Source organism: Bos mutus, chromosome 3 (assembly GCF_027580195.1).
Source record: "Bos mutus isolate GX-2022 chromosome 3, NWIPB_WYAK_1.1, whole genome shotgun sequence".
NCBI lineage: Eukaryota > Metazoa > Chordata > Mammalia > Artiodactyla > Bovidae > Bos > Bos mutus.
In genome coordinates this window covers 79,907,586-79,930,861 of record NC_091619.1, presented here as the reverse complement: position 1 = coordinate 79,930,861, position 23,276 = coordinate 79,907,586, and the positions used below count along the sequence as shown (strand labels likewise).

At 37.0% G+C, this 23,276-nt stretch overlaps 1 protein-coding gene across 8 annotated transcripts in view; it reads right to left on the bottom strand.

Annotated features, from left to right (window-relative positions):
- The window catches only part of ITGB3BP (integrin subunit beta 3 binding protein), a 107,733-nt gene that overhangs the window by 70,385 nt on the left and 14,072 nt on the right, over positions 1-23,276 (bottom strand). For 6 of the 8 annotated variants that reach the window (XR_011463697.1, XR_011463698.1, XM_070367913.1 and 3 more), the window contains exon 2: positions 16,613-16,655. Coding sequence is in view for 5 of the 8 variants with exons in the window: in XM_070367913.1 (XP_070224014.1) it covers positions 16,613-16,655 (43 nt within the window). In the remaining 3 variants the exon portion in view is untranslated. Of the gene's footprint in view, positions 1-6,517; positions 6,607-16,612; positions 16,656-23,276 lie in introns of those variants that run through there. The other 2 variants (XM_070367911.1, XM_070367914.1) reach the window with 2 other exon arrangements.

The window sequence follows — 23,276 nt, the reverse complement described above, 5'->3', positions numbered from 1 at the left end:
AAATTCTGATATTAGTGACAACATGAATGAACCTGGAGAACGTTATGCTAAGTGAAATGCAACGAGAGAAAGACAAACCACTTCACGGTCTCACTTACATGTGAAGAAAATAAAAAGGGGAGGAGGAGCTAAGATGGCAGAGGAGTAGGACGGGGAGAACACTTTCTCCCCCACAAATTCATCAAAAGAACATTTAAACGCCGAGTAAATTCGACAAAACAACTTCTGAATGCCGGCTGAGGACATAAGGCACCCAGAAAAGCAACCCAAGTCTTTGAAAGGAGAGAGAAGAAATACAGCTCCACCTACCAAAACACCAACACAAGCTTCCCTAACCAAGAAACCTTGACAAGCCACCTGTACAAACCCACACACAGTGAGGAAACGCCACAATAAAGAGAACTCCACAAACTGCCAGAATACAGAAAGGACACCCCAAACTCAGCAATTTAAACAAGATGAAGAGACAGAGGAATACCCAGCAGATAAAGGAACAGGATAAATGCCCACCAAACCAAACAAAAGAGGAAGAGATAGGGAATCTACCTGATAAAGAATTCCAAATAATGATAGTGAAATTGATCCAAAATCTTGAAATCAAAATGGAATCACAGATAAATAGCCTGGAGACAAGGATTGAGAAGATGCAAGAAAGGTTTAACAAGGACCTAGAAGAAATAAAAGAGAGTCAATATATAATGAATAATGCAATAAATGAAATTAAAAACACTCTGGAGGCAAATAAATAGTAGAATAACAGAGGCAGAAGATAGGATTAGTGAATTATAAGATAGAATGGTAGAAATAAATGAATCAGAGAGGATAAAAGAAAAACGAATTAAAAGAAATGAGGACAATCTCAGAGACCTCCAGGACAATATTAAACGCTACAACATTCAATCATAGGGTCTCAGAAGAAGAAGACAAAAAGAAAGACCATGAGAAAATACTTGAAGAGATAATAGTTGAAAACTTCCTAAAATGGGGAAGGAAATAATCACCCAAGTCCAAGAAACCCAGAGAGTCCCAAACAGGATAAACCCAAGGCGAAACACCCCAAGACACATATTAATCAAATTAACAAAGATCAAACACAAAGAACAAATATTAAAAGCAGCAAGGGAAAAACAACAAATAACACACAAGGGAATTCCCATAAGGATAACAGCTGATCTTTCAATAGAAACTCTTCAAGCCAGGAGGGAATGGCAAGACATACTTAAAGTGATGAAAGAAAATAACCCACAGCCCAGATTATTGTACCCAGCAAGGATCTCATTCAAATATGAAGGAGAAATCAAAAGCTTCTCAGACAAGCAAAAGCTGAGAGAATTCAGCACCACCAAACCAGCTCTCCAACAAATACTAAAGGATATTCTCTAGACAGGAAACACAAAAACGGTGTATAAACTCAAACCCAAAACAATAAAGTAAATGGCAACGGGATCATACTTATCAGTAATTACCTTAAACGTAAATGGGTTGAATGCCCCAACCAAAAGACAAAGACTGGCTGAATGCATACAAAAGCAAGACCCTTACATATGTTGTCTACAAGAGACCCACCTCAAAACAGGGGACACATACAGACTGAAAGTGAAAGGCTGGAAAAAGATTTTCCATGCAAATAGGGACCAAAAGAAAGCAGGAGTGGCAATACTTATATCAGATAAAATAGACTTTAAAACAAAGGCTGTGAAAAGAGACAAAGATGGTCACTACATAATGATCAAAGGATTAATCCAAGAAGAAGATATAACAATTATAAATATATATGCACCCAACACGGGAGCACCACAGTACGTAAGACAAATGCTAACAAGTATGAAAGGAGAAATTAACAATAACACAATAATAGTGGGAAACTTTAATACCCCACTCACACCTATGGATAGATCAACTAAACAGAAAATTAACAAGGAAACACAAACGTTAAACGATACAATAGACCAGTTAGACCTAATTGATATCTATAGTGCGGGGAGCTGCCCATGAGAACGGGGTCCTTTGCTTGAAGGACACAGCTCTGGGAGCTGCCTCAGTCCTTGAGGGTTTGCTTGCAAACATAGCTCTCTGTCCCGCCACCCCAGAAATTAGGCGCTTATTTACTGCAGACACCTGGAGTTCTGTGCAAACTTACAACGCACAGAGAAATGTTATCTGGTGAAGAAATAATAACAGGGAGCCATTCCCATGCTCTCAAGATTTCTTGTGACTGTTTGTAAGATGTATAGGACAACCAAGAAAAAAAGTCAACTGTCTTGTCTTTCTCACACTCCTCTGTATAAATATGAGATACTGAATAAAGTTGGTGTCAGACTGCGTCCCTTCGTGGAGACGTGTCTGAACCTCTCGACCCCATCTTTGTTGTAGTCTCTTGCTTTAGTTTCTTTCTTAGCCCCGCCGTGCACGTTCTCGGGACCTGATCGACTTTGCCGGCTGGCACTGGCACTATAGGACATTTCATCCCAAAACAATGAATTTCACCTTTTTTTCAAGCGCACATGGAACCTTCTCCAGGATAGATCACATCGTGGGCCATAAATCTAGCCTTAGTAAATTCAAAAAAATAGAAATCATTCCAAGCATCTTTTCTGACCACAATGCAGTAAGATTAGATCTCAATTACAGGAGAAAAACTATTAAAAATTCCAACATATGGAGGCTGAACAACATGCTGCTGAACAGCCAACAAATCACAGAAGAAATCAAAAAAGAAATCAAAATTTGCATAGAAACTAATGAAAATGAAAACACAACAACCCAAAACCTGTGGGACACTTTAAAAGCAGTCCTAAGGGGAAAGTTCATAGCAATACAGGCATACCTCAAGAAACAAGAAAAAAGACAAATAAATAACCTAACCCTACACCTAAAGCAACTAGAAAAGGAAGAAATGAAGAACCCCAGGGTTAGTAGAAGGAAAGAAATCTTAAAAATTAGGGCAGAAATAAATGCAAAAGAAACAAAAGAGACCATAGCAAAAATCAACAAAGCCAAAAGCTGGTTCTTTGAAAGGATAAATAAAATTGACAAACCATTAGCCAGACTCATCAAGAAACAAAGGGAGAAAAATCAAATCAATAAAATTAGAAATGAAAATGGAGAGATCACAACAGACAACACAGAAATACAAAGGATCATAAGAGACTACTATCAACAATTATATGCCAATAAAATGGACAACGTGGAAGAAATGGACAAATTCTTAGAAAAGTACAACTTTCCAAAACTGGACCAGGAAGAAATAGAAAATCTTAACAGACCCATCACAAGCACGGAAATGGAAACTGTAATCAAAAATCTTCCAGCAAACAAAAGCCCAGGTCCAGACGGCTTCACAGCTGAATTCTATCAAAAACTTAGAGAAGAGCTAACACCTATCCTGCTCAAACTCTTCCAGAAAATTGCAGAGGAAGGTAAACTTCCAAACTCATTCTATGAGGCCACCATCACCCTAATACCAAAACCTGACAAAGATCAAACAAAAAAAGAAAACTACAGGCCAATATCACTGATGAACATAGATGCAAAAATCCTTAACAAAATTCTAGCAATCAGAATCCAACAACACATTAAAAAGATCATACACCATGACCAAGTGGGCTTTATCCCAGGGATGCAAGGATTCTTCAATATCCGCAAATCAATCAATGTAATACACCACATTAACAAATTGAAAAATAAAAACCATATGATTACCTCAATAGATGCAGAGAAAGCCTTTGACAAAATTCAACATCCATTTATGATAAAAAACTCTCCAGAAAGCAGGAATAGAAGGAACATACCTCAACATAATAAAAGCTATATATGACAAACCCACAGCAAACATTATCCTCAATGGTGAAAAATTGAAAGCATTTCCTCTAAAGTCAGGAACAAGACAAGGGTGCCCACTTTCACCATTACTATCCAACATAGTTTTGGAAGTTTTGGCCACAGCAATCAGAGCAGAAAAAGAAATAAAAGGAATCCAAATTGTAAAAGAAGTAAAACTCTCACTATTTGCAGATGACATGATCCTCTACATAGAAAACCCTAAAGACTCCACCAGAAAATTATTAGAACTAATCAATGATTATAGTAAAGTTGCAGGATATAAAATCAACACACAGAAATCCCTTGCATTCCTATACACTAATAATGAGAAAACAGAAAGACAAATTAAGGAAACAATTCCATTCACCATTGCAATGGAAAGAATAAAATACTTAGGAATATATCTACCTAAAGAAACTAAAGACCTATATATAGAAAACTATAAAACACTGGTGAAAGAAATCAAAGAGGACACTAATAGATGGAGAAATATACCATGTTGATGGATTGGAAGAATCAATATAGTGAAAATGAGTATACTACCCAAAGCAATTTATAGATTCAATGCAATCCCTATCAAGCTACCAATGGTATTCTTCACAGAGCTAGAACAAATAATTTCACAATTTGTATGGAAATACAAAAAAACCTCGAATAGCCAAAGCTATCTTGAGAAAGAAGAATGGAACTGGAGGAATCAACCTACCTGACTTCAGGCTCTATTACAAAGCCACAGTTATCAAGACAGTATGATACTGGCACAAAGACAGAAATATTGATCAATGGAACAAAATAGAAAGCCCAGAGATAAATCCACGCACATATGGACACCGTATCTTTGACAAAGGAGGCAAGAATATACAATGGATTAAAGACAATCTCTTTAACAAGTGGTGCTGGGAAAACTGGTCAACCACTTGTAAAAGAATGAAACTAGAACACTTTCTAACACCATACACAAAAATAAACTCAAAATGGATTAAAGATCTCAACGTAAGACCAGAAACTATAAAACTCCTAGAGGAGAACATAGGCAAAACACTCTCCGACATTCATCACAGCAGGATCCTCTATGACCCACCTCCCAGAATATTGGAAATAAAAGCAAAAATAAACAAATGGGACCTAATTAAACTTAAAAGCTTCTGCACAAAAAAGGAAACTATTAGCAAGGTGAAAAGGCAGCCTTCAGAATGGGAGAAAATAATAGCAAATGAAGCAACTGACAAACAACTAATCTCAAAAATATACAAGCAACTCCTACAGCTCAACTCCAGAAAAATAAATGACCCAATCAAAAAATGGGCCAAAGAACTAAATAGACATTTCTCCAAAGAAGACATACAGATGGCTAACAAACACACGAAAAGATGCTCAACATCATTCATTATCAGAGAAATGCAAATCAAAACCACTATGAGGTACCATTTCACGCCAGTCAGAATGGCTGCGATCCAAAAGTCTACAAGCAATAAATGCTGGAGAGGGTGTGGAGAAAAGGGAACTCTCTTACACTGTTGGTGGGAATGCAAACTAGTACAGCCACTATGGAGAACAGTGTTGAGATTCCTTAAAAAAACTGGAAATAGAACTGCCTTATGATCCAGCAATCCCACTGCTGGGCATACACACTGAGGAAACCAGAAGGGAAAGAGACACGTGTACCCCAATGTTCATTGCAGCACTGTTTATAATAGCCAGGACATGGAAGCAACCTAGATGCCCATCAGCAGATGAATGGATAAGAAAGCAGTGGTACATATACACAATGGAGTATTACTCAGCCATTAAAAAGAATACATTTGAATCAGTTCTAATGAGATGGATGAAACTGGAACCTATTATAGAGTGAAGTAAGCCAGAAAGAAAAACACCAATACAGTATACTAACACATATATATGGAATTTAGAAAGATGGTAACAATAACCCGGTGTACGAGACAGCAAAAGAGACACTGATGTATAGATCAGTCTTCTAGACTCTGTGGGAAAGGGAGAGGGTGGGGAGATTTGGGAGAATGGCATTGAAACATGTAAAATATCATGTAAGAAACGAGTTGCCAGTCCAGGTTTGATGCACGACACTGGATGCTTGGGGCTGGTGCACTGGGACGACCCAGAGGGAGGGTACGGGGAGGGAGGAGGGAGGAGGGTTCAGGGTGGGGAACACAGGTATACCTGTGGCAGATTCATTTCGATATTTGGCAAAACTAATACAATATTGTAAAGTTTAAAAATAAAATAAAATTAAAAAAAGAAAATAAAAAGGTCTAATTCACAGAAACAGACAGTAGGAAAGTGGTTTTTAATCACTGGGAGATGGAGGAACAGAGGGTACAAACTTCCATTGTAAGATAAATAAGGTCTGAGGATCTAATGGACAGCATGGTGACTATAACTAATAACACTATTATATAGTAACTGAAATCTGCTAGAAGGGTAGAATTTAAATGTTCTTACCAAAAAAGAAAAAGAAAAAGTTGAAGTTATAGATGGATTAATTGATGGGAACAATCCTTTCACAATGTGTGTGTGTGTGTATAAAAAAGACACACACACATATATGTACACACAATGAATATACATGTTCACAATCTATAAATCAAATCACCACATTGTACACTTCAAATATCTTACATTTTGATCAATTATATCTCACTAAGTTGAAGAAATGGAGAAGGAAATGGCAACTCACTCCAGTATTTTTCCCTGGGAAATTTCATGGTCAGAGAAGTCCGGCAGGCTATAGTCCAAGGGGTCACAAAGAGTAAGACATGACTTAGCAACTAAACAAAAACAACAAAGAGGAAAAAAGTGAAAGCCTTGGGTCATCCTTTTTTTCTCCTTTCCCTATTTCCTGTTTTAAACCAGATTTTTCCTAAAAGCTTGACTCCTACCTTACATAGACATATTCATGTGATTCTTGAGTATCTCCATAACTTTTGAATGATTTGTGTAAAATAACCTGAAGACGTTAGGAATGTCATTCCTTGTGCCAAACCTTGTGAGTCAAGACTACTCCTTGATATGATTCATGCCAAAACTTACATTGGCATATGAATGAACCAAATCTACTTAATTTCCTATTAAGAGAGGAGAAATGGGAGGCTTTCATGTACAAAGAAGGGGTGGGAAACCAAGAGAGGAAGATGAATGTATATTTAAGTCACTCAGGAGCCTTTATGCAGATACAAAAAACTTAAGTTGAAATTTATGTTTAATAAGAGATGGACAAATTAACAACTCCATGTTTTACTGCTGCTGCTGCTGCTAAGTCACTTCAGTCGTGTCCGACTCTGTGTGACCCTACGGACTACAGCCTACCAGGCTCCTTCATCCATGGGATTTTCCAGGCAAGAGTACTGGAGTGGGGTGCCATTGCCTTCTCCACCATGTTTTACTACTAGACACCAAAGCTTTGTGCCAGTTCTTGAATTTATAGGGAAGGAAGGATAGCCTGATCCTCTGTTCTTTCCCTGATTCCTTCTTCTCATTCCTGAACTAGAGAAAACTGAGCTCCCTTGACCTTTGGTGACTCTATCAGCAGTGTGTGTTCTTGGTTGTACTAGATACTTTCTTTCCTTTCTGCAATAGGTTTACTATTATGTTTCTGCTATATGCTGATCCTTTTTCCCTTTCCTCTTCTCGCCAAGAAAACTCAATGAATAAAGACGTACTGATACTGAAAGAAAAGAGGATAAAAAATTTATAAACACACACACATCTAACAAGAGAGCCCCAAAATACAAGGAGCAAAAACTGACAGAACTGAAGGAAGAAAAAGAAAAATAATAGCGGAAACTTCAATGCCCCATTTTCAATAATAGATAGACCAACTAGACAAAAAAATCAGCAAGGAAACAGAAGACTTGAACAATACTATATACCAGTTAGACCTAACACATATCTATCGAGCCCTCCATCCAACAATAGCAGAATACACATTCTTCTCAAGTGCACACGTAATATTAGCCAGGACAGAAGATATGTTAAGCAGCAAAAAAAAAAAAAACAACCACTCAGTAAATGTGAAAAAAATTAGAATCATATAAAGAATAGTTTCTAATCACAACAGAATTTAAAATTACAAATTAAAAACATAAAGACATTTGGAAAATAAATTTATAGAAATTAAATAACATACTCCTAGACAACCAATCAAAATGGAAATTAGAAAACATATTGAAGAGAATGAAAATGAATCATAACATATATAAAAACTTATAGGATGGAAGTAGTACTCAGAGAAAAATTTAAACACTTACATTAAAAAAAGAAGAAAGCTCTCAAATCAGTAACCTAAGCTTTCAACTTAAGAAATTAGAAAAGGAATAGACTAAACCCAAAGACACTAGAAGAAAAAAAATATTAAGGAGAAAGCAAATGAAATGGAAAATAAGAAAAAAGAGAAGATCAATGAATTCAAAAGTTGGTTCTTTGGGGGAAAAAAAAAACCAACAAACCTTTATCTAGACTGACCAAGAAAGAAATAAGATTCAAATTACTAAAATCAGGAATGAGGGGGAAGATATTACAACCAACCTTGGAGAAATAAAAGGAATTATAAGGGGATACTATGAACAATTGTATGCCAACAGATTAGCTAATCTAGATGAAGTGGACAAATTCCCCAAAATACACAGCCCACCAGGACTGAATCATGGAGAAATGGAAAACTGGAACACATTAAAAGCAAGAAAACAGATTAGATTAATTCAGAATACTTGTGAAAAAAAAACTGTAACGCCAGAGAGCTTCACTGGTGAATTCTACCAGCATTTAAAGAAGTGACATTAATTCTTCTCAAATTCTATAAAAAAGCAGGGAACACTTTCTAACTCATTCTATGAGACCAGCATTACTCTGATAGCAAAACCAGATGAATACCTTAAAAGAAAACTATAGCCCAATCTCTGCAACAGAGAGAACAAAGTTGGAAGACTCATATTTCTTAATTTCAAATTTATAGTAATTAAAAAACTTTTTATTTTGAAACACAGCATGGTGGTGGCATAAGGTCAGATGTGTAGACAAATGGAATAGACTTGAGAGTCCAGAAATAAATTCATATATTGCCGGGGTCCAGCCCCGGTTGATCCAGGGAATTCGAAGCGTGGACGGCGTCGGCGAGGATCAGGATACAATAGCTTCAATTAGATATTAATTAAAGATGTAAAGAGTAATAGAATGAGGATAGCTCAGTAGGAAGATTCAGTGGAGAAAAGAGGCTGAGTAGCTTGGTTTACGCGGGAGACCAATAAAACTTCAAGACAAGAAGCTTGCACCACTTATGTAGGCCGCAGGCATCCTTCTGTTCTCCCGAAGGAGAGGAGATACTGAGGCCTCCCCGGTCGGATCTTAGAAGCCCAGGCAAAATTAGTAAGCGTGGCGGGGTTCTGCGCTCCAGATGGAGACTCAGCCAGAGTGTAAGAGAGAGCGCGACATGGGGAGACCAGTATTTTGAGAAACTGATCCCAATTCTTTATTTTCCATGGTCTACTTTTATACACTGAGATGTTATGCAAAAGTCACGTGGGGTCAGCAGTCCTGACTTTTATCAAAGTCAGGTGCTTCATACAAATGTATACAGAGGTCTTAGGGGTGTTACATCATCTTCTGGCCAGGGGGCCTGCTGACAATTTATGACCCTCTCCTTGTGACAGCGGTCAGTCAACAAGGACACTTATTTCTCCAGGGGTGATTATTCTTAAAACAGACGCCACCCAAATAAAGTTACATTCCTATAGGGTGAGGGTGTAGTGGGTTTTAGTTAAGGAAAGAATTTACTTAGCCTAAGGTCTAACGTGATTAATATCAAAGGTTAATACTTATTTCTTCTATATATTCATTAATGTGTGTAAGGGCAGGGGATGTGGAGACTTAGCAACAAACATTGGCTCAACAAATGAAAAACCCTTCACCAATACAATTTCTAATCAGCCCATTATACTTATACTAATAGTTTTCTAACTTTTCTAAGGAACCTGTTTTTAGAAGGTTTAAAGCATCTCGTGCCTCTCACGGTTGGGAGGCTGTGAGCAATCACATGTGGCCGGACAAGCCTGTCAGGCAGTTTGTAGGTTTGTAGAGTTTGAGGAGTTTGTAGGTTGAAACACTCCTATCACGCCCAGGAATTATTATTAACATGAGCTCTAAGTTAACTCCTTCTCCAAAAGAGGTGGTGGGGGACAGCCCCCCGTAAAGTCAGAGGTGTAGGTGAGAGCACAAAGTAGCAAAGTAGGCAGGTTCTGGTTATGGGGGTAGATGCTCGAGGATTTCCAGGGGTACTCCTGAGGCTCGATCCTGCCTTTGCTTATGTCGAGCCTCCTTCCTCATGACCTTTGCCACGGGCGGAGTACCTCACGCCGGCCCCCAACAATATATTTATAGTCAACTAATCTTCAATAAGAGTTCTAAGGCCATTCAATGGGGGAAGTAATAGCTTTTTAACAAACATTGCTAGGACAAATGAACTACATGCCCCTAATATCACACCATGTCAAAAATGAACTCTATTATCTATTAGATTTTTAACATATGTGCTAAACACTATAAAGCTCCTAGAAAGAAATATAGTGGAAGTTGGCATTACTATAGGTTGCACAAGCCATCAAAGAAAAAAATAAGTTGGACTTCATCAAAATTTTAAACTTTTGTGTATCAAAGGAGTCTATCAAGAAAGACAATCCACAGAACTGATGAAAGTACGTGCAAATCATATATCTGATAAGGTAACAGTGTTGAGAATATATAAAGAATTCTTACAACTCAACAGTAAAAAGACAACCCAATTAAAAAATGGGCAAAGATTTGAAGATATTTCACCAAAGAAAATATACAGATGGCCAATTAGCACAGGAAAAGATGTTCAATATTACCAGGGAAATGCAAATGAAAACCACAACAGGATATGACTTCACACCCAGTAGGATGGCTAGAATCAAAAAGTCAGATAATAAGAAATGTTGAGGAGGATGTGGATAAACTGGAACCCTTACATACTGTTAGTGGGGATGTAAAATGCTGTAGAAAAGACTTTAGCAATTTTGTAAAAAGTTAGAATCACCATATGACTCAACAATTCCACCCCAGGTATATAAGAAAACTGAAAACACATTCATACAAAATGCTGTACAAGAATGTTATATACAGTATTTGTAATAGTAATGAAGTGGAAACAACTCAAAGGTCCTTCAGCTGTATGTGTGTGCTACGTCGCTTCAATCATGTCTGACTCTTCGCAACCCTATAGACCAAAGCCTGCCAGGCTCCTCTGTCTGAGATTCTCCAGGCAGGAATACTGAAGTGGGTTGCCATGCTTTCCTCCAGGGGATCTTCCCAACCCAGAGATAGAACCTGTGTCTCCTGCATTGGCAGGGGGTTTCTTCACCACTAGCAGCACTGAAGAATGCAAGCCCATTCTTCAGCTGAGGAACAGAAAAACAAAAGGTGATATACCCATACAAAAGAATAAGATTGAGCCATAAAAAGGAATGAAGTACTGTTCATGTGATAAACCTTGGATAAAACTTGAAAATGTTATGCTAAATGAAAGAAGTCAGTCACCAAAGGCCACATATTGTATGATTCCATTTATATAATATGGCCAGAATAGGCAAATCCACAGAAACAGCAAATAAATTAGTAGTTGCCAGGGAATGAGAGGAGGAGGGAATTGAAACTAACTGCTAATAGGTATGGATTTGTTTTTGGGGTGGTGGAAATGTTCTGAAATCAGATAGTGATGATGACTGCACAATGTAATGAGTACATAATAAATCACTGGTGTATACTTTTAAATTATGAATTTTACATTATATGTGAATAAAAAATGCTAAAATTTAAAAGAATTGAACTGTCAAAAGGTATATGAGATAATTGGGAGAATGTGAGCAAAGATGTCCACTTAAGGAATTAATGTTAATTTTCAGAGATTTTTTTTGCAGAGATCATAGCAGAGGTGGAAGTGGGGTATAATACTATTATACCTTTTTTAAAGTCTATCTTTTAAAAATAATTACTGGAGTATTTATGGATGATATGGATGATGTTTGAGATTTGCTTCAAATAATCTAGTACAGGGGATACTGAAGTATGCATGGGAGCATATATGAAACAATATTAGCCTTGTGTTGATACTTACTGAAGCTGTACAGTAGGCAGCTCATTCTCTATAATCAAAATTCTCCAAAACCAAAAGGCAAAAAAGGGATCAGTATTTGATAACTGTAGTGAAATAAGGAACTATAAAATAATCATCAATGAATTAAAAAAAACATTAAAAGATTGAGAATTTTACTATGGGTGAATCAGGCTGGCAACACTTGAAACCAAGACCACTTTGTACTTGTGGAAGTGATGCAACAGGAAATACAAAGACTACCTATGAGGCATTCTTAGCAAAAATATGAACCAGAATCTAATCAAGCCTCTAGCTTTAATGACATTTTATATGAAATGTGAAGAAATGTGAATTGTGAAATAGAGAAATGTGAATAGAGAAATCACTTTTCTAAAGAATACAAGAAAACAATAAACTCTAGAATGTGAAATACACTTATGGAAAAAATATTTCAGTTTTTTTCCAAAAGATAAATTATAAGAAAAAGAGTGAGATTAAAAAAAAAAAAAAGTGAGATTTTAAAAGATTTTAAAAGACTTGGTGCAAAAAAAAGACTTATGATACATAAAAACCATTACAATGTGGAAATCTTGTTTGGATCCTGATTTTAATAAAAAAGGACATTTTAAAACAACCATAGAAATGTGAATATGGACTGGGTAAAAGATATTATTAAGGAGTTACTTCTTATTTTATAAGTTATGATAGTGGCACTATAGTTATGAAAGAAGTCATTATCTGTTAAAAATTCATACTGAAGAATATTCTAATGAAATAACATGTGTGAGATTTGTAAAATTCCAGGGAAAAATATACAGATACATACACACATATGTAAATATATACATACATATATAAAGATAGTTGAAGCAAAAATAGCAAAATGTTAATACTTTTGGAAGATGGGTGATGGTTACATGGTACTTCATTGTATTATTGTCTCTACTTTAGTGTATGTTCAAAAATTTACGTAATAAAAAGGTAAGGAAAAAAGCAGGGGAAGAGGAGGGAAGGAGAGGAGAAAGGAGCAGACATGAGCCAGACCAATAAGTGAGCCTACAGAATGTGAGCTGTCATATTTTCTAAAGCCCTGAAATCCAATGTTCTTTCTAATTTCAGGAGTCAGGAAAAGTTTTGTCTCAGAGAGATGAGATAATGGGAATAATCAGACTTAGGAGTATCCTACTAATGGTAATGCAGTAATTTCGACTGGGTATGCATGTCCCAATCAGCAAACTTCCCCTAAATCTGCACTGCCATTCCTCTGGCAGAATGCCTATTAAGTTGGCCTTTGCCGGGAGAAATATCAATAACCTCAGATATGCAGATGACACCACCCTTATGGCAGAAAGTGAAGAGGAACTCAAAAGCCTCTTGATGAAAGTGAAAGTGGAGAGTGAAAAAGTTGGCTTAAAGCTCAACATTCAGAAAACAAAGATCATGGCATCCGGTCCCATCACTTCACGGGAAATAGATGGGGAAACAGTGGAAACAGTGTCAGACTTTATTTTTCTGGGTTCCAAAATCACTACAGATGGTGCCTGCAGCCATGAAATTAAAAGACACTTACTCCTTGGAAGGGAAGTTATGACCAATCTAGATAGCATATTCAAAAGCAGAGACATTACTTTGCCAACAAAGGTTCGTCTAGTCAAGGCTATGGTTTTTCCTGTGGTCATGTATGGATGTGAGAGCTGGACTGTGAAGAAGGCTGAGCGCCGAAGAATTGATGTTTTTGAACTGTGGTGTTGGAGAAGACTCTTGAGAGTCCCTTGGACTGCAAGGAGATCCAACCAGTCCGTTCTGCAGGAGATCAGCCCTGGGATTTCTTTGGAAGGAATGATGTTAAAGCTGAAACTCCAGTACTTTGGCCACCTCATGCGAAGAGTTGACTCATTGGAAAAGACTCTGATGCTGGGAGGGATTGGGGGCAGGAGGAGAAAGGGACGACAGAGGATGAGATGGCTGGATGGCATCACTGACTGGACGGACGTGAGTCTGGGTGAACTCTGGGAGTTGGTGATGGACAGGGAGGCCTGGCGTGCTGCGATTCATGGGGTCGCAAACAGTCGGACACGACTGAGCGACTGATCTGATCTGATCTGGTAGGAAGTATGCTCCTTCCCTTCCCATCTGCAGCATCTGTTCTCCAGTTCCTTCTCTGAGGTAGCCTGAAAGAGATTAGCTCAAGCTGGCTAGGTATATGAGCAGGTTACAGCTGTCCCTACAAATTCATCTGAACTGCCACTGGTAGTTATTTGTAATGAATAATTTTCAAATTACTTGTAATAAATAATTCAACTTTGTCTTTGAAAATTCATCTAAAAACAGTGTTTGAAGGGTAATAACTTGAGCAACCCCAATACTGTAGGTGTTGAGAAATCAAAATCTTTATCACTCCTCACTACCCTCAACAATTTGGGAGGACTAGCAAATAGTGGTACTTATAGTATACACACTATATATGAAATGGAGGATCACAGGGGATGAGCCATACCTCAGTTTCTCCTATTAGGGGAATCATAAGGAAAATTACTTTTGCAGACTTGCCCTAACATCATGGAGCATTATCTTCATGAAGGTCCATAGCCACATTGGGAACACTGGGATTTGCTAGTTCCAAACATCTCTGGGAGAGCAAACACTAGATGTTTAAGATGAACAGACTACACTTCAACCAACTAGGATTTAAGAGCCATCTCCTTTCCTTCAATACCACAGTTGTCTTCTTTCAGCATCATGCTGGTAAGGCAAAATGAGCACAAAGTTTCTACAAGTTCCTCTGTAGCTTCAAAGCAATTAGGTGCTTATAGGTCAGAGAAGGCAATGGCACCCCACTCCAGTACTCTTGCCTGGAAAATCCCATGGATGGAAGAGCCTGGTGGGCTGCAGTCCATGGGGTCGCTAAGAGTCAGGCATGACTGAGAGACTTCCCTTTCACTTTTCACCTTCATTCATTGGAGAAGGAAATGGCAACCCACTCCAGTGTTCTTGCCTGAAGAATCCCAGGGACGGGGGAGCCTGGCAGGCTGCCATCTATGGGGTTGCATGGAGTCGGACATGACTGAAGCGACGTCGTGGTAGTAGTAGTAGACGACTTATAGGTGATGTTTTAAATGTCTGATTTTCCTTTGCATGGGCTAAGGCAGCCTCAGTGGAATCACTGGCATATAGGTAGATTCTTGGGAACCAGGCTGCATCAGGGCTAATTACTGGAGTAGACAGATGCATAAATATAGCTAAGAAGAGAAGCCTAGATGTAGCGCCAGAGCAAAAGTTGTGAGATCTAAGACAGAGCTGCAAATAAATGATGAGGCAAAAGTACAAAAGCTGAAAATATCAGAAATAATAATAAATATTAGAAATAGGTTAGAAAATAGAAATGTTGAAGGCCCTAGCTAGGATTTAAGGAATCTGCATTTAGCAGTCGGTGGCCATGTGGTACTGTCAACTGGTTTAAAGGTACAGAACTGGGCCAAACATAACAATGTATTTTTCTAATACAGGATATTCACTGTTTCACTGGCTACCTTGATACATCCTAATCTGGAAAGAAATTAGATAGAAAGCTATCCATGACAACTGTACTTTATGAAAAGGATGAATTCCTAAATGGCCATTCTCTTTCATTCAAATGGTGTTACCACCTCCCAAAGAACAGTCTTGGGGCAGAGAAGAACTGTATTTCATTTCAAGCTGGACTACTCATCTACCAAAACACCATTCTGACCAAAGAAACAGATGCAAAATTACAGTCACAGCTGCATTCTGTACCGAACAAGTTGGATAATGGTGTTTTAAATTGCTAATTACACCGCTAATGATTTTTTTAGTGGCAATGCAGTATTTTGCCACCTTTGTTTAAATTTTTTAGAAAAGCATCTAGGAAGTTTTAAAAATGGTAAATTGTTGAATACCAGTCTTCTGAAGAGAAATTCCATACAAAACCCATTTGTTGAAATGGCATTCTCATATGGGATCTCATATAGGAGCCCATTTATTGACTAGCTATTTATTTTAATTTACTTTCTCACCAATTTATTTGCATTTAAAATTACTAAGGCCATAAGTATGCTAGTATTAGTGTTTGTATCTAGATCCACTGTTGGTATGAAAAGATAATAAACAGATACTAAACTAGCATATGTCATGATATGCTGGTATTGGGAATGTGCTACGACAAGATTTATAAAATGTTACAGCAACAGTACAATTTTATTCTTATTGTGATAACCATGGTGAAAGTTATTACAGTGCTAGTATTTTATGTTTAATCATGTCAGTGAGGTGAGGGGGTAGGTACCTTTTTGATATAAAAATGTTGTTAATGTTTTATTTCAATTTAGCAGATTACAGAATGTAGATTAAAGCACTGTCACTGTTCCATTTTTATTTATCTGCATTTAAGTTGCAAAGCATTTTTTTCTACTAAATTACTTCATTAAGGCTTCTAAATAATTTGTCGCTTAAATAAAAATATCAAGCCTGCAAGGAATTTCCATATATTACAAACTTTATATGTAGAAAAAGGTGTGCCAATAACAATTATGTCACAGGAGTTTCTGATACTTCTTACATTTAGTATAAGAGAAAATTAGCTGTTAAAAAAATAAAAATACAATCTTATTATGTTATCATGCAACTACAAATTCACAAGTAAATACTTACATCTGCTTTTAACATACCATCCAATTTCAGTGATCTTTTAACACTGCAAACAAAATATTTAAAGACATCTTAGATTTAATATGCTTCAAATAGCCAAGTATTTAAGAGTAATCTGTATAAACAAAGATTCCATTTTAAGTTACTTTCACCAACTAAAGTAGAATACCTATGAAGAAAGCAATTTTCACAATGAGGAAACTGTTTAATAGCATATATCAAGATGAAATAATAATTAAATATTTAAATGGATTTTCATATATGAGTTGTATATATATGCACTATCATACAATTCAAACATTAAAGTTATATAATAAAATAATCTTAGTAAAAAATTAGTATCTTTGTGTGTTTTAAAATATCACTAACGAAAAATTATAGACAAGAGCAAAATCATTTACATACCTTCAATGGAGATGTTGAAAGCATTTTATTTGCAAAAATAATACACTAGATATTAAAATAAAGGTATGAGCAAGGTGAAAAAGTTTTACACATTATTCTAGCTTTAAACATGATTCAGTGCAACCAGACTATGACTAAACTGAGGAACAGATGCTCTATGTCTTTATAAGTCCCCAATCCATAAGAAACTACTTTTTTGTCTCCTTCACTATACTGATTCAGGAACATGCCAGGCTCTCTCTGTGCAAAATCTGTTCTGCTAAACTGGATGCCCAGCTGTTGGTGACAAAGCTTAGAAAGGAAAGCTGAATATTTATAATACTTTATTTCGTACAGCTGTCTTCTAAAGAGCAGTCATCAACATTTTATTGAAAGCAGACTAAATGCTCAAAGGAGAAAAAGGTCAATATAAATTAAAACTAGTTTTCCCAGTGACAAACGCAGCATTAAAAGTATCTTCCTAATCTCCGAGAAAAAGTAATTAAATTACTTAAAATATTAGAGAATTTGAGCATAAAGAAAAAAATTTATTATAGCTTATATTACAGAAAACAAAAAAAATCATAGATCCTAAAAAATGACTATTCATAAATAACTGACTACTGAATTTCGAACAAGTGACAGGAGCAAAAATAGAAGAAATAGACAATTTATAAAAATTATTCAGCAATAAATGTTAAATACAAAAGTTTATCTAGAATAGTTCATTTAATTTTGCTATTATATTTACATTAGCCTAACATATAACATTATTTCTTAAGATTAACTAAATTGGTTTGAAGAATTACTCATATCTTTTAGAAGTCCACTTGAAATCAATTTAATGCGAATTCTCAATAAAGCAAGTGAACAGAGGTATGAACAAATAAAAATGGCATTTAATTCAAAAAAATACACATATTTAGTTTTGGAATATATATTACCCTATTCAGGTGTGTGAGACGTTTTTGTATTTATAAAACTTCAAAGTGAAAGTGAAAATGAAAGTTGCTCAGTTGTGTCTAACTCTTTGCGATCCCATGGACTACACAGTCTGTGGAATTCTCCAGGCCAGAATACTGGAGTGGGTAGCCTTTCCCTTTTCTAGGGGATCTTCCCAACCCAGGGATCAAACCCAGGTCCCTGGCATTGCAGGCAGATTCTTTACCAGCTGAGCCACAAGGGAAGCCCATAAAACTTCAAAAGTAGAAATCAAAAACTAAAAGTACACAGTACAGTTTTAGCCTTTGTTTTTACATGCTGTTAAGATGCAATACGACTTTTCAGAAGTAAACAAACCCCACCCTGACATTAACTGCTCAAAATACTATATTGCTTTATGAGTGATGGCTAACTCTTAGAAAACTAAATGCTTGTATTTAAAAGGTTTCTAGTTAGGTCTGACATTGATCTAAGAAGAAGCCCAAGGAGATATATGATAGTAAATAAGAAAGTAATTTGAGTTAGACTGTTATCTTCCCCTCTCTTCAGTGAAAATCTAAAAACATGGTTTATTGTGGGTAACGTGGTTTTCAGATAATTCAGGCATCTAATGACCAAAAGCTGGTAATATTTACAAAAATCATAAAGACATTTACCAGACAAGACTAGGAGGGACCTAAGAGATTATTTGGTTCATCCAATAGGGAAGACTTGGTGTGATTTATCCACTATCACACAATCTCAGGGAAACTCAGATTTCACATCCCAATAAATCCTTGTTGAATTGAGGGGGAGGTGCTAAAGAAGAGGTAAAGAAGAGCAAACTACTAGAGGAATTTATGAACATCTATTTTTACCATTCTGTTAGAACTGGGCCCAGTGTCAAGATATAAATTATCAAATTAAGCACCCACTAAATGCTTTTACCTTTTTGAAAAAACAACCAACAGTAGCACAAACATGAGATGATGTTAAATGGATTAGGACTGTGTTAACAGAAACAGAAAGAGATGGATGAAATGCACAAAGGATAGGCAAAACTTGATTACATGTTTATATATACAAATATTTTCCGAAAGTATTTATTCATCTGCTACCAGTATTAATTAGCAATTAAAAGTGATCTATCTCTGGTAGTTCTATAAAGTAATAAATAAGTATCTCTTGTGGTTACTACCTTGGTTTTAAAAAAATTTAAGTCACTCAGTCGTGTCCGACTCTTTGTGACCCCACGGACTATACGGGCCACAGAATTCTCCAGGCCACAACACTGGAGTGGATAGCCTTTCCCTTCTCCAGGGGATCTTCCCAATCCAGGGATTGAACCCAGGTCTCCCACATTGTAGGCAGATTCTTCACCAGCTGAGCCACAAGGGAAGCCAAAGAATACTGGAGTGGGTAGCCTATCCCTTCTTCAGCAGATCTTTCCAATCTAGGAATTGAACCTGGTTTTATCAGGGCTTCCTTGATAGCTCAGTTGGTAAAGAATCTGCCTGCAATGCAGGAGACCCCAGTTTGATTCCTGGGTTGGGAAGATCCCCTGGAGAAGGGAAAGGCTACCCACTCCAGTATTCTGGCCTAGAGAATTCCATGGACTGTATAGTCGCAAAGAGTCAGACATGACAGAGTGACTTTCACTGGTTTTAAAAAAGGGGCATGTCAAAACAGGCAAAGAACTCAAATAGACATTTCTCTGAAAAAGATATACAAGTGGGTGGAAAACACAAGAAATGATGCTCAACATCAATAATATTAGGGAAATGCAAATCAGAACCACAAGATAACACCACAAGTCATTAGGATGATTACTATCAACCCCACCCCACCCCCCCCCAAAACCCCTAGAAAACAGGGGTTTGCCAGGATGCAGAACTGGAACTCTTATGCTGATAGGACTGTAAAATGGTACAGCTGCTATAGAAATAGTTTGGCAGTTCCTCAAAAAATTAAACATAGAATTAACATATAATCCAGCAATCCCAATTCTGAACATATACCCTAAAGAACTAAAAGCAGGGACACATCTGTACATTCATGTTCATAACAGCATCACTGACAACAGCCAAAAGCTGAAAGCAGTGCAAGTGTCTGTGGACAGAGGAATATGTAAAACAAATTTGGCATATATATATATATATCTGTGTGTGAATACACACAATCACACACACACCACACACAAGGGAATATTATTCAGCCTTAAAGGGAAAGAAATTCCACATGCTACAACACGGATGAACCTTGAAGACATTATGCTAGTGAAAAAGCCAATCAAAAAGGGACAAATACTATATAATTCCATTCAAGTGAGGTGCTTAAAGTAGTCAATTCATAAAGATAGAAAATAGAAAGGTAGTCACCAGGGGCTGGGAGGAGAGGTGAATAGGGAGTTACTGTTCAACAGACAGAAAATCTCAGTTCTGCAAGATAAAAAAAAGTTTTGGAAATGAATGATGGTGACAGTTATACAACTATGTGAATGTACAGTTGATCCTTGAACAACATGAGTTTGAACTGCGAGGATCCACCTATACTTGAGCTTTATTTTTCCAACAAATACGTACTGTAGTACTACACAAACCATAGCTGGTTGAATCCGTGGATGTGGAACAAGGGATACGCAATGCTGATTGTAAAGCTATAAGTGAACTGTAACTGGTGTCCTTAATCCCCAAATAACTCAAGGGTTACCTATACTTAAATGCCACAGAACTACACTTTAACTAAGTCATGTCTGACTCTTTTGTGAGCACATGAACTGTAGCCTCCCAGGCCCATCTGTCCATAGTACTTCCCAGGCAAGGATACTGGAGTGGGTTGACATCTCCTTCTCAAGTATAGTCTCAACTCAGGGACTGAATATGTGTCTCCTGCATTGGCAGGCAGATTCTTTACCACTGAGTCTCCAGGGAAGCCTCACTATATACTAATTACATCCCACCTATTATTTCCTAATTACACCCCTCTTATGGGTAACTTTAAATTCTACAGGTTTTCTTCATTTCCACCTTAACCCATATCTACACCTATGCCCACAATTTGAATGTAAGTCCAGCTTTAGGTGTCCTAGGTTTAGATTCACTGGGATCAAAATTCTGTTTGCTACCAGCACTACTGCTGGTGAGGATTTAAGAAAGATAAAGAATATGGTTTTATATCAACAGGCAGAGAGTAACTGTATAGAATTAGCCATATTACTCTTTAAGACCATCTTCCACTATTTTATTTAGCTTACCACATGGTAATATCCTGACTAGGATTCTCTAACTCATCAGAGGGCTTCTCTGCTAGTTCAGTAGTAAAGCATCTGCCTTCCAATGCAGGAGACACGGATTGGATCACTGATTCAGGAAGAGCCCGTGGAGAAGGAAATAGTAATTCACTCCAGTATTCTTGCCTGGAAAATCTCATGAACAGAGGAGCCTGGTAGGCTACAGTCCATGAGGGCACAAAGAATCAGACATGACTTGGCAAATGAATAACAATTCATCAGAACAGAACAAATGCATGAGTTTTAGTATACAACATTACTAATAGCAGTTACAATATTTTTTTAAAAAGTTGTTCTAGAAAAAAATAAACTATCATTTGATTTTTAATTAAGAACCAGGAATGATACTTCAAAGACTCATGAAGCTACATGAGTTAAGGTTCCCTTACAGGACTTTCTCTTTTTTAACATTAAACAAATATATTGCTTAATGGATTATTATAAGGCAACCACACTTGTAACCATCACTGAACAAATAGAAGTTTGCCATCTGTCTATGGCCATACCACCCTGAATGCACCCAATCTCATCTGACCTCAGAAGCTAATCAGGGTCCGAGCTGGTTAGAACTTGGATGGGAGATGTGTTTCATCTACCCCCACCTCCTGCCAAACCTTTCTTTTGTCCCATCCTGTTCAGCCTTTTTTTTCCCTCATAAGTAACCACAATTGTGACTAACAGTTATCCATCATCCCTTACAGGACTTTTAAAACATTGGATTAAATATGATTTGAGTAGCAGAGCTGAGGCTAAGTGTGTGTATGTGTGGGGAGGAGATAAAATTAGTAAGGCAGATAAGACTCAGGGAGCCTTGATGTTATGCCAAATTCTTTCTCTAAGGTTGGGCAAATCACATAATCTCACTAAGCTTCATAAAGTTGATAGTAATACTGGCCTGTAAACCAGTAAGACATTTCTGATGGATATAAAAATATCATTTGGTATACCGTGCTTCCATTTACTCCTCTCTATAATGGAGATATTACTGCCAGCTACAACTACATGAAGAGTGTTTAGAAGATTATGCAATATGCTTATGAGACCCTTAGAAATCCTTTGACTAAAGGCAATGGCCAAATTCACATCCCATGTGACTCTTAAAGATATAAATTAAGAAATCTAAAATGATGTTTTTCATTCTACATATGGGAATAAGCAAAGAAGGAATAAGAATCTCCCATCTCTTTTGCATTCTCCCTTTCACTCAAGTTTATGCTCTTTTGTGTTCAACATTCACAGAGGTCATATAATAATTCACTATCACAGTATGGGTAAGTGGGACTATCACTCCAATGCACACAGAAATATGGTTACCACATGAAAGTAACTAATGATTAATCTTGCTATTCTTAATGATAAAACTGGCCCAAACCATGACCAGTTATTGGGCAACATGTTTATGGTGTCAAAAGTTTCTCTATCAAAAGACTGATAGAGAACTGGGCTTCCCCAAATAGCTCACAGGGTAAAGAATCTGCCCGCAATGAGGAGACACAGGAGACACGAGTTTGATCCTTGTGTTGGGAAAATCTCCTGGAGAAGAAAAATGGCAACCTGCTCCAGTATTCTTTCCTGAAAAATTGCATGGACAGAGGAGCCTGGAGGGCTATAGTGCAAAGGGTCAAAAAGAGTCATGTATGACTGAGCGACTAAGCACACAACCATGTCGGTTTGTATCTAAAGCAGTCTCTTTATGTGGATTTGTATCTTATCAGTTCTGGAAAAATCTAAGCCATAATCTCTCCAAATACTGGTTCTCCTTGATTCTACCTTTCTGCGAATCCCTCTAGAAGAAATCTTAGATTTTCTATTCCATTTTTAATATGTCTAAACATCTATTTCTTATCATTAATCTCTATGCTACTTTTTGCACAGTTTCTTCAGGTCAATCTTCTAGTTTACAATTCTTTCTTTAATTGCGTTTAATTTACTGTTTAACCCATCCATTAGCATTTTTAAATGTTTATTTCTATTTATTTGTATATGGCTACACTGGGTCTCCATTGATGCTCACGGACTTTCTCTAGTTGTGGCAAGAGGGCTTCTCATTGCAGTGGCTTCTCTTGTTACAGA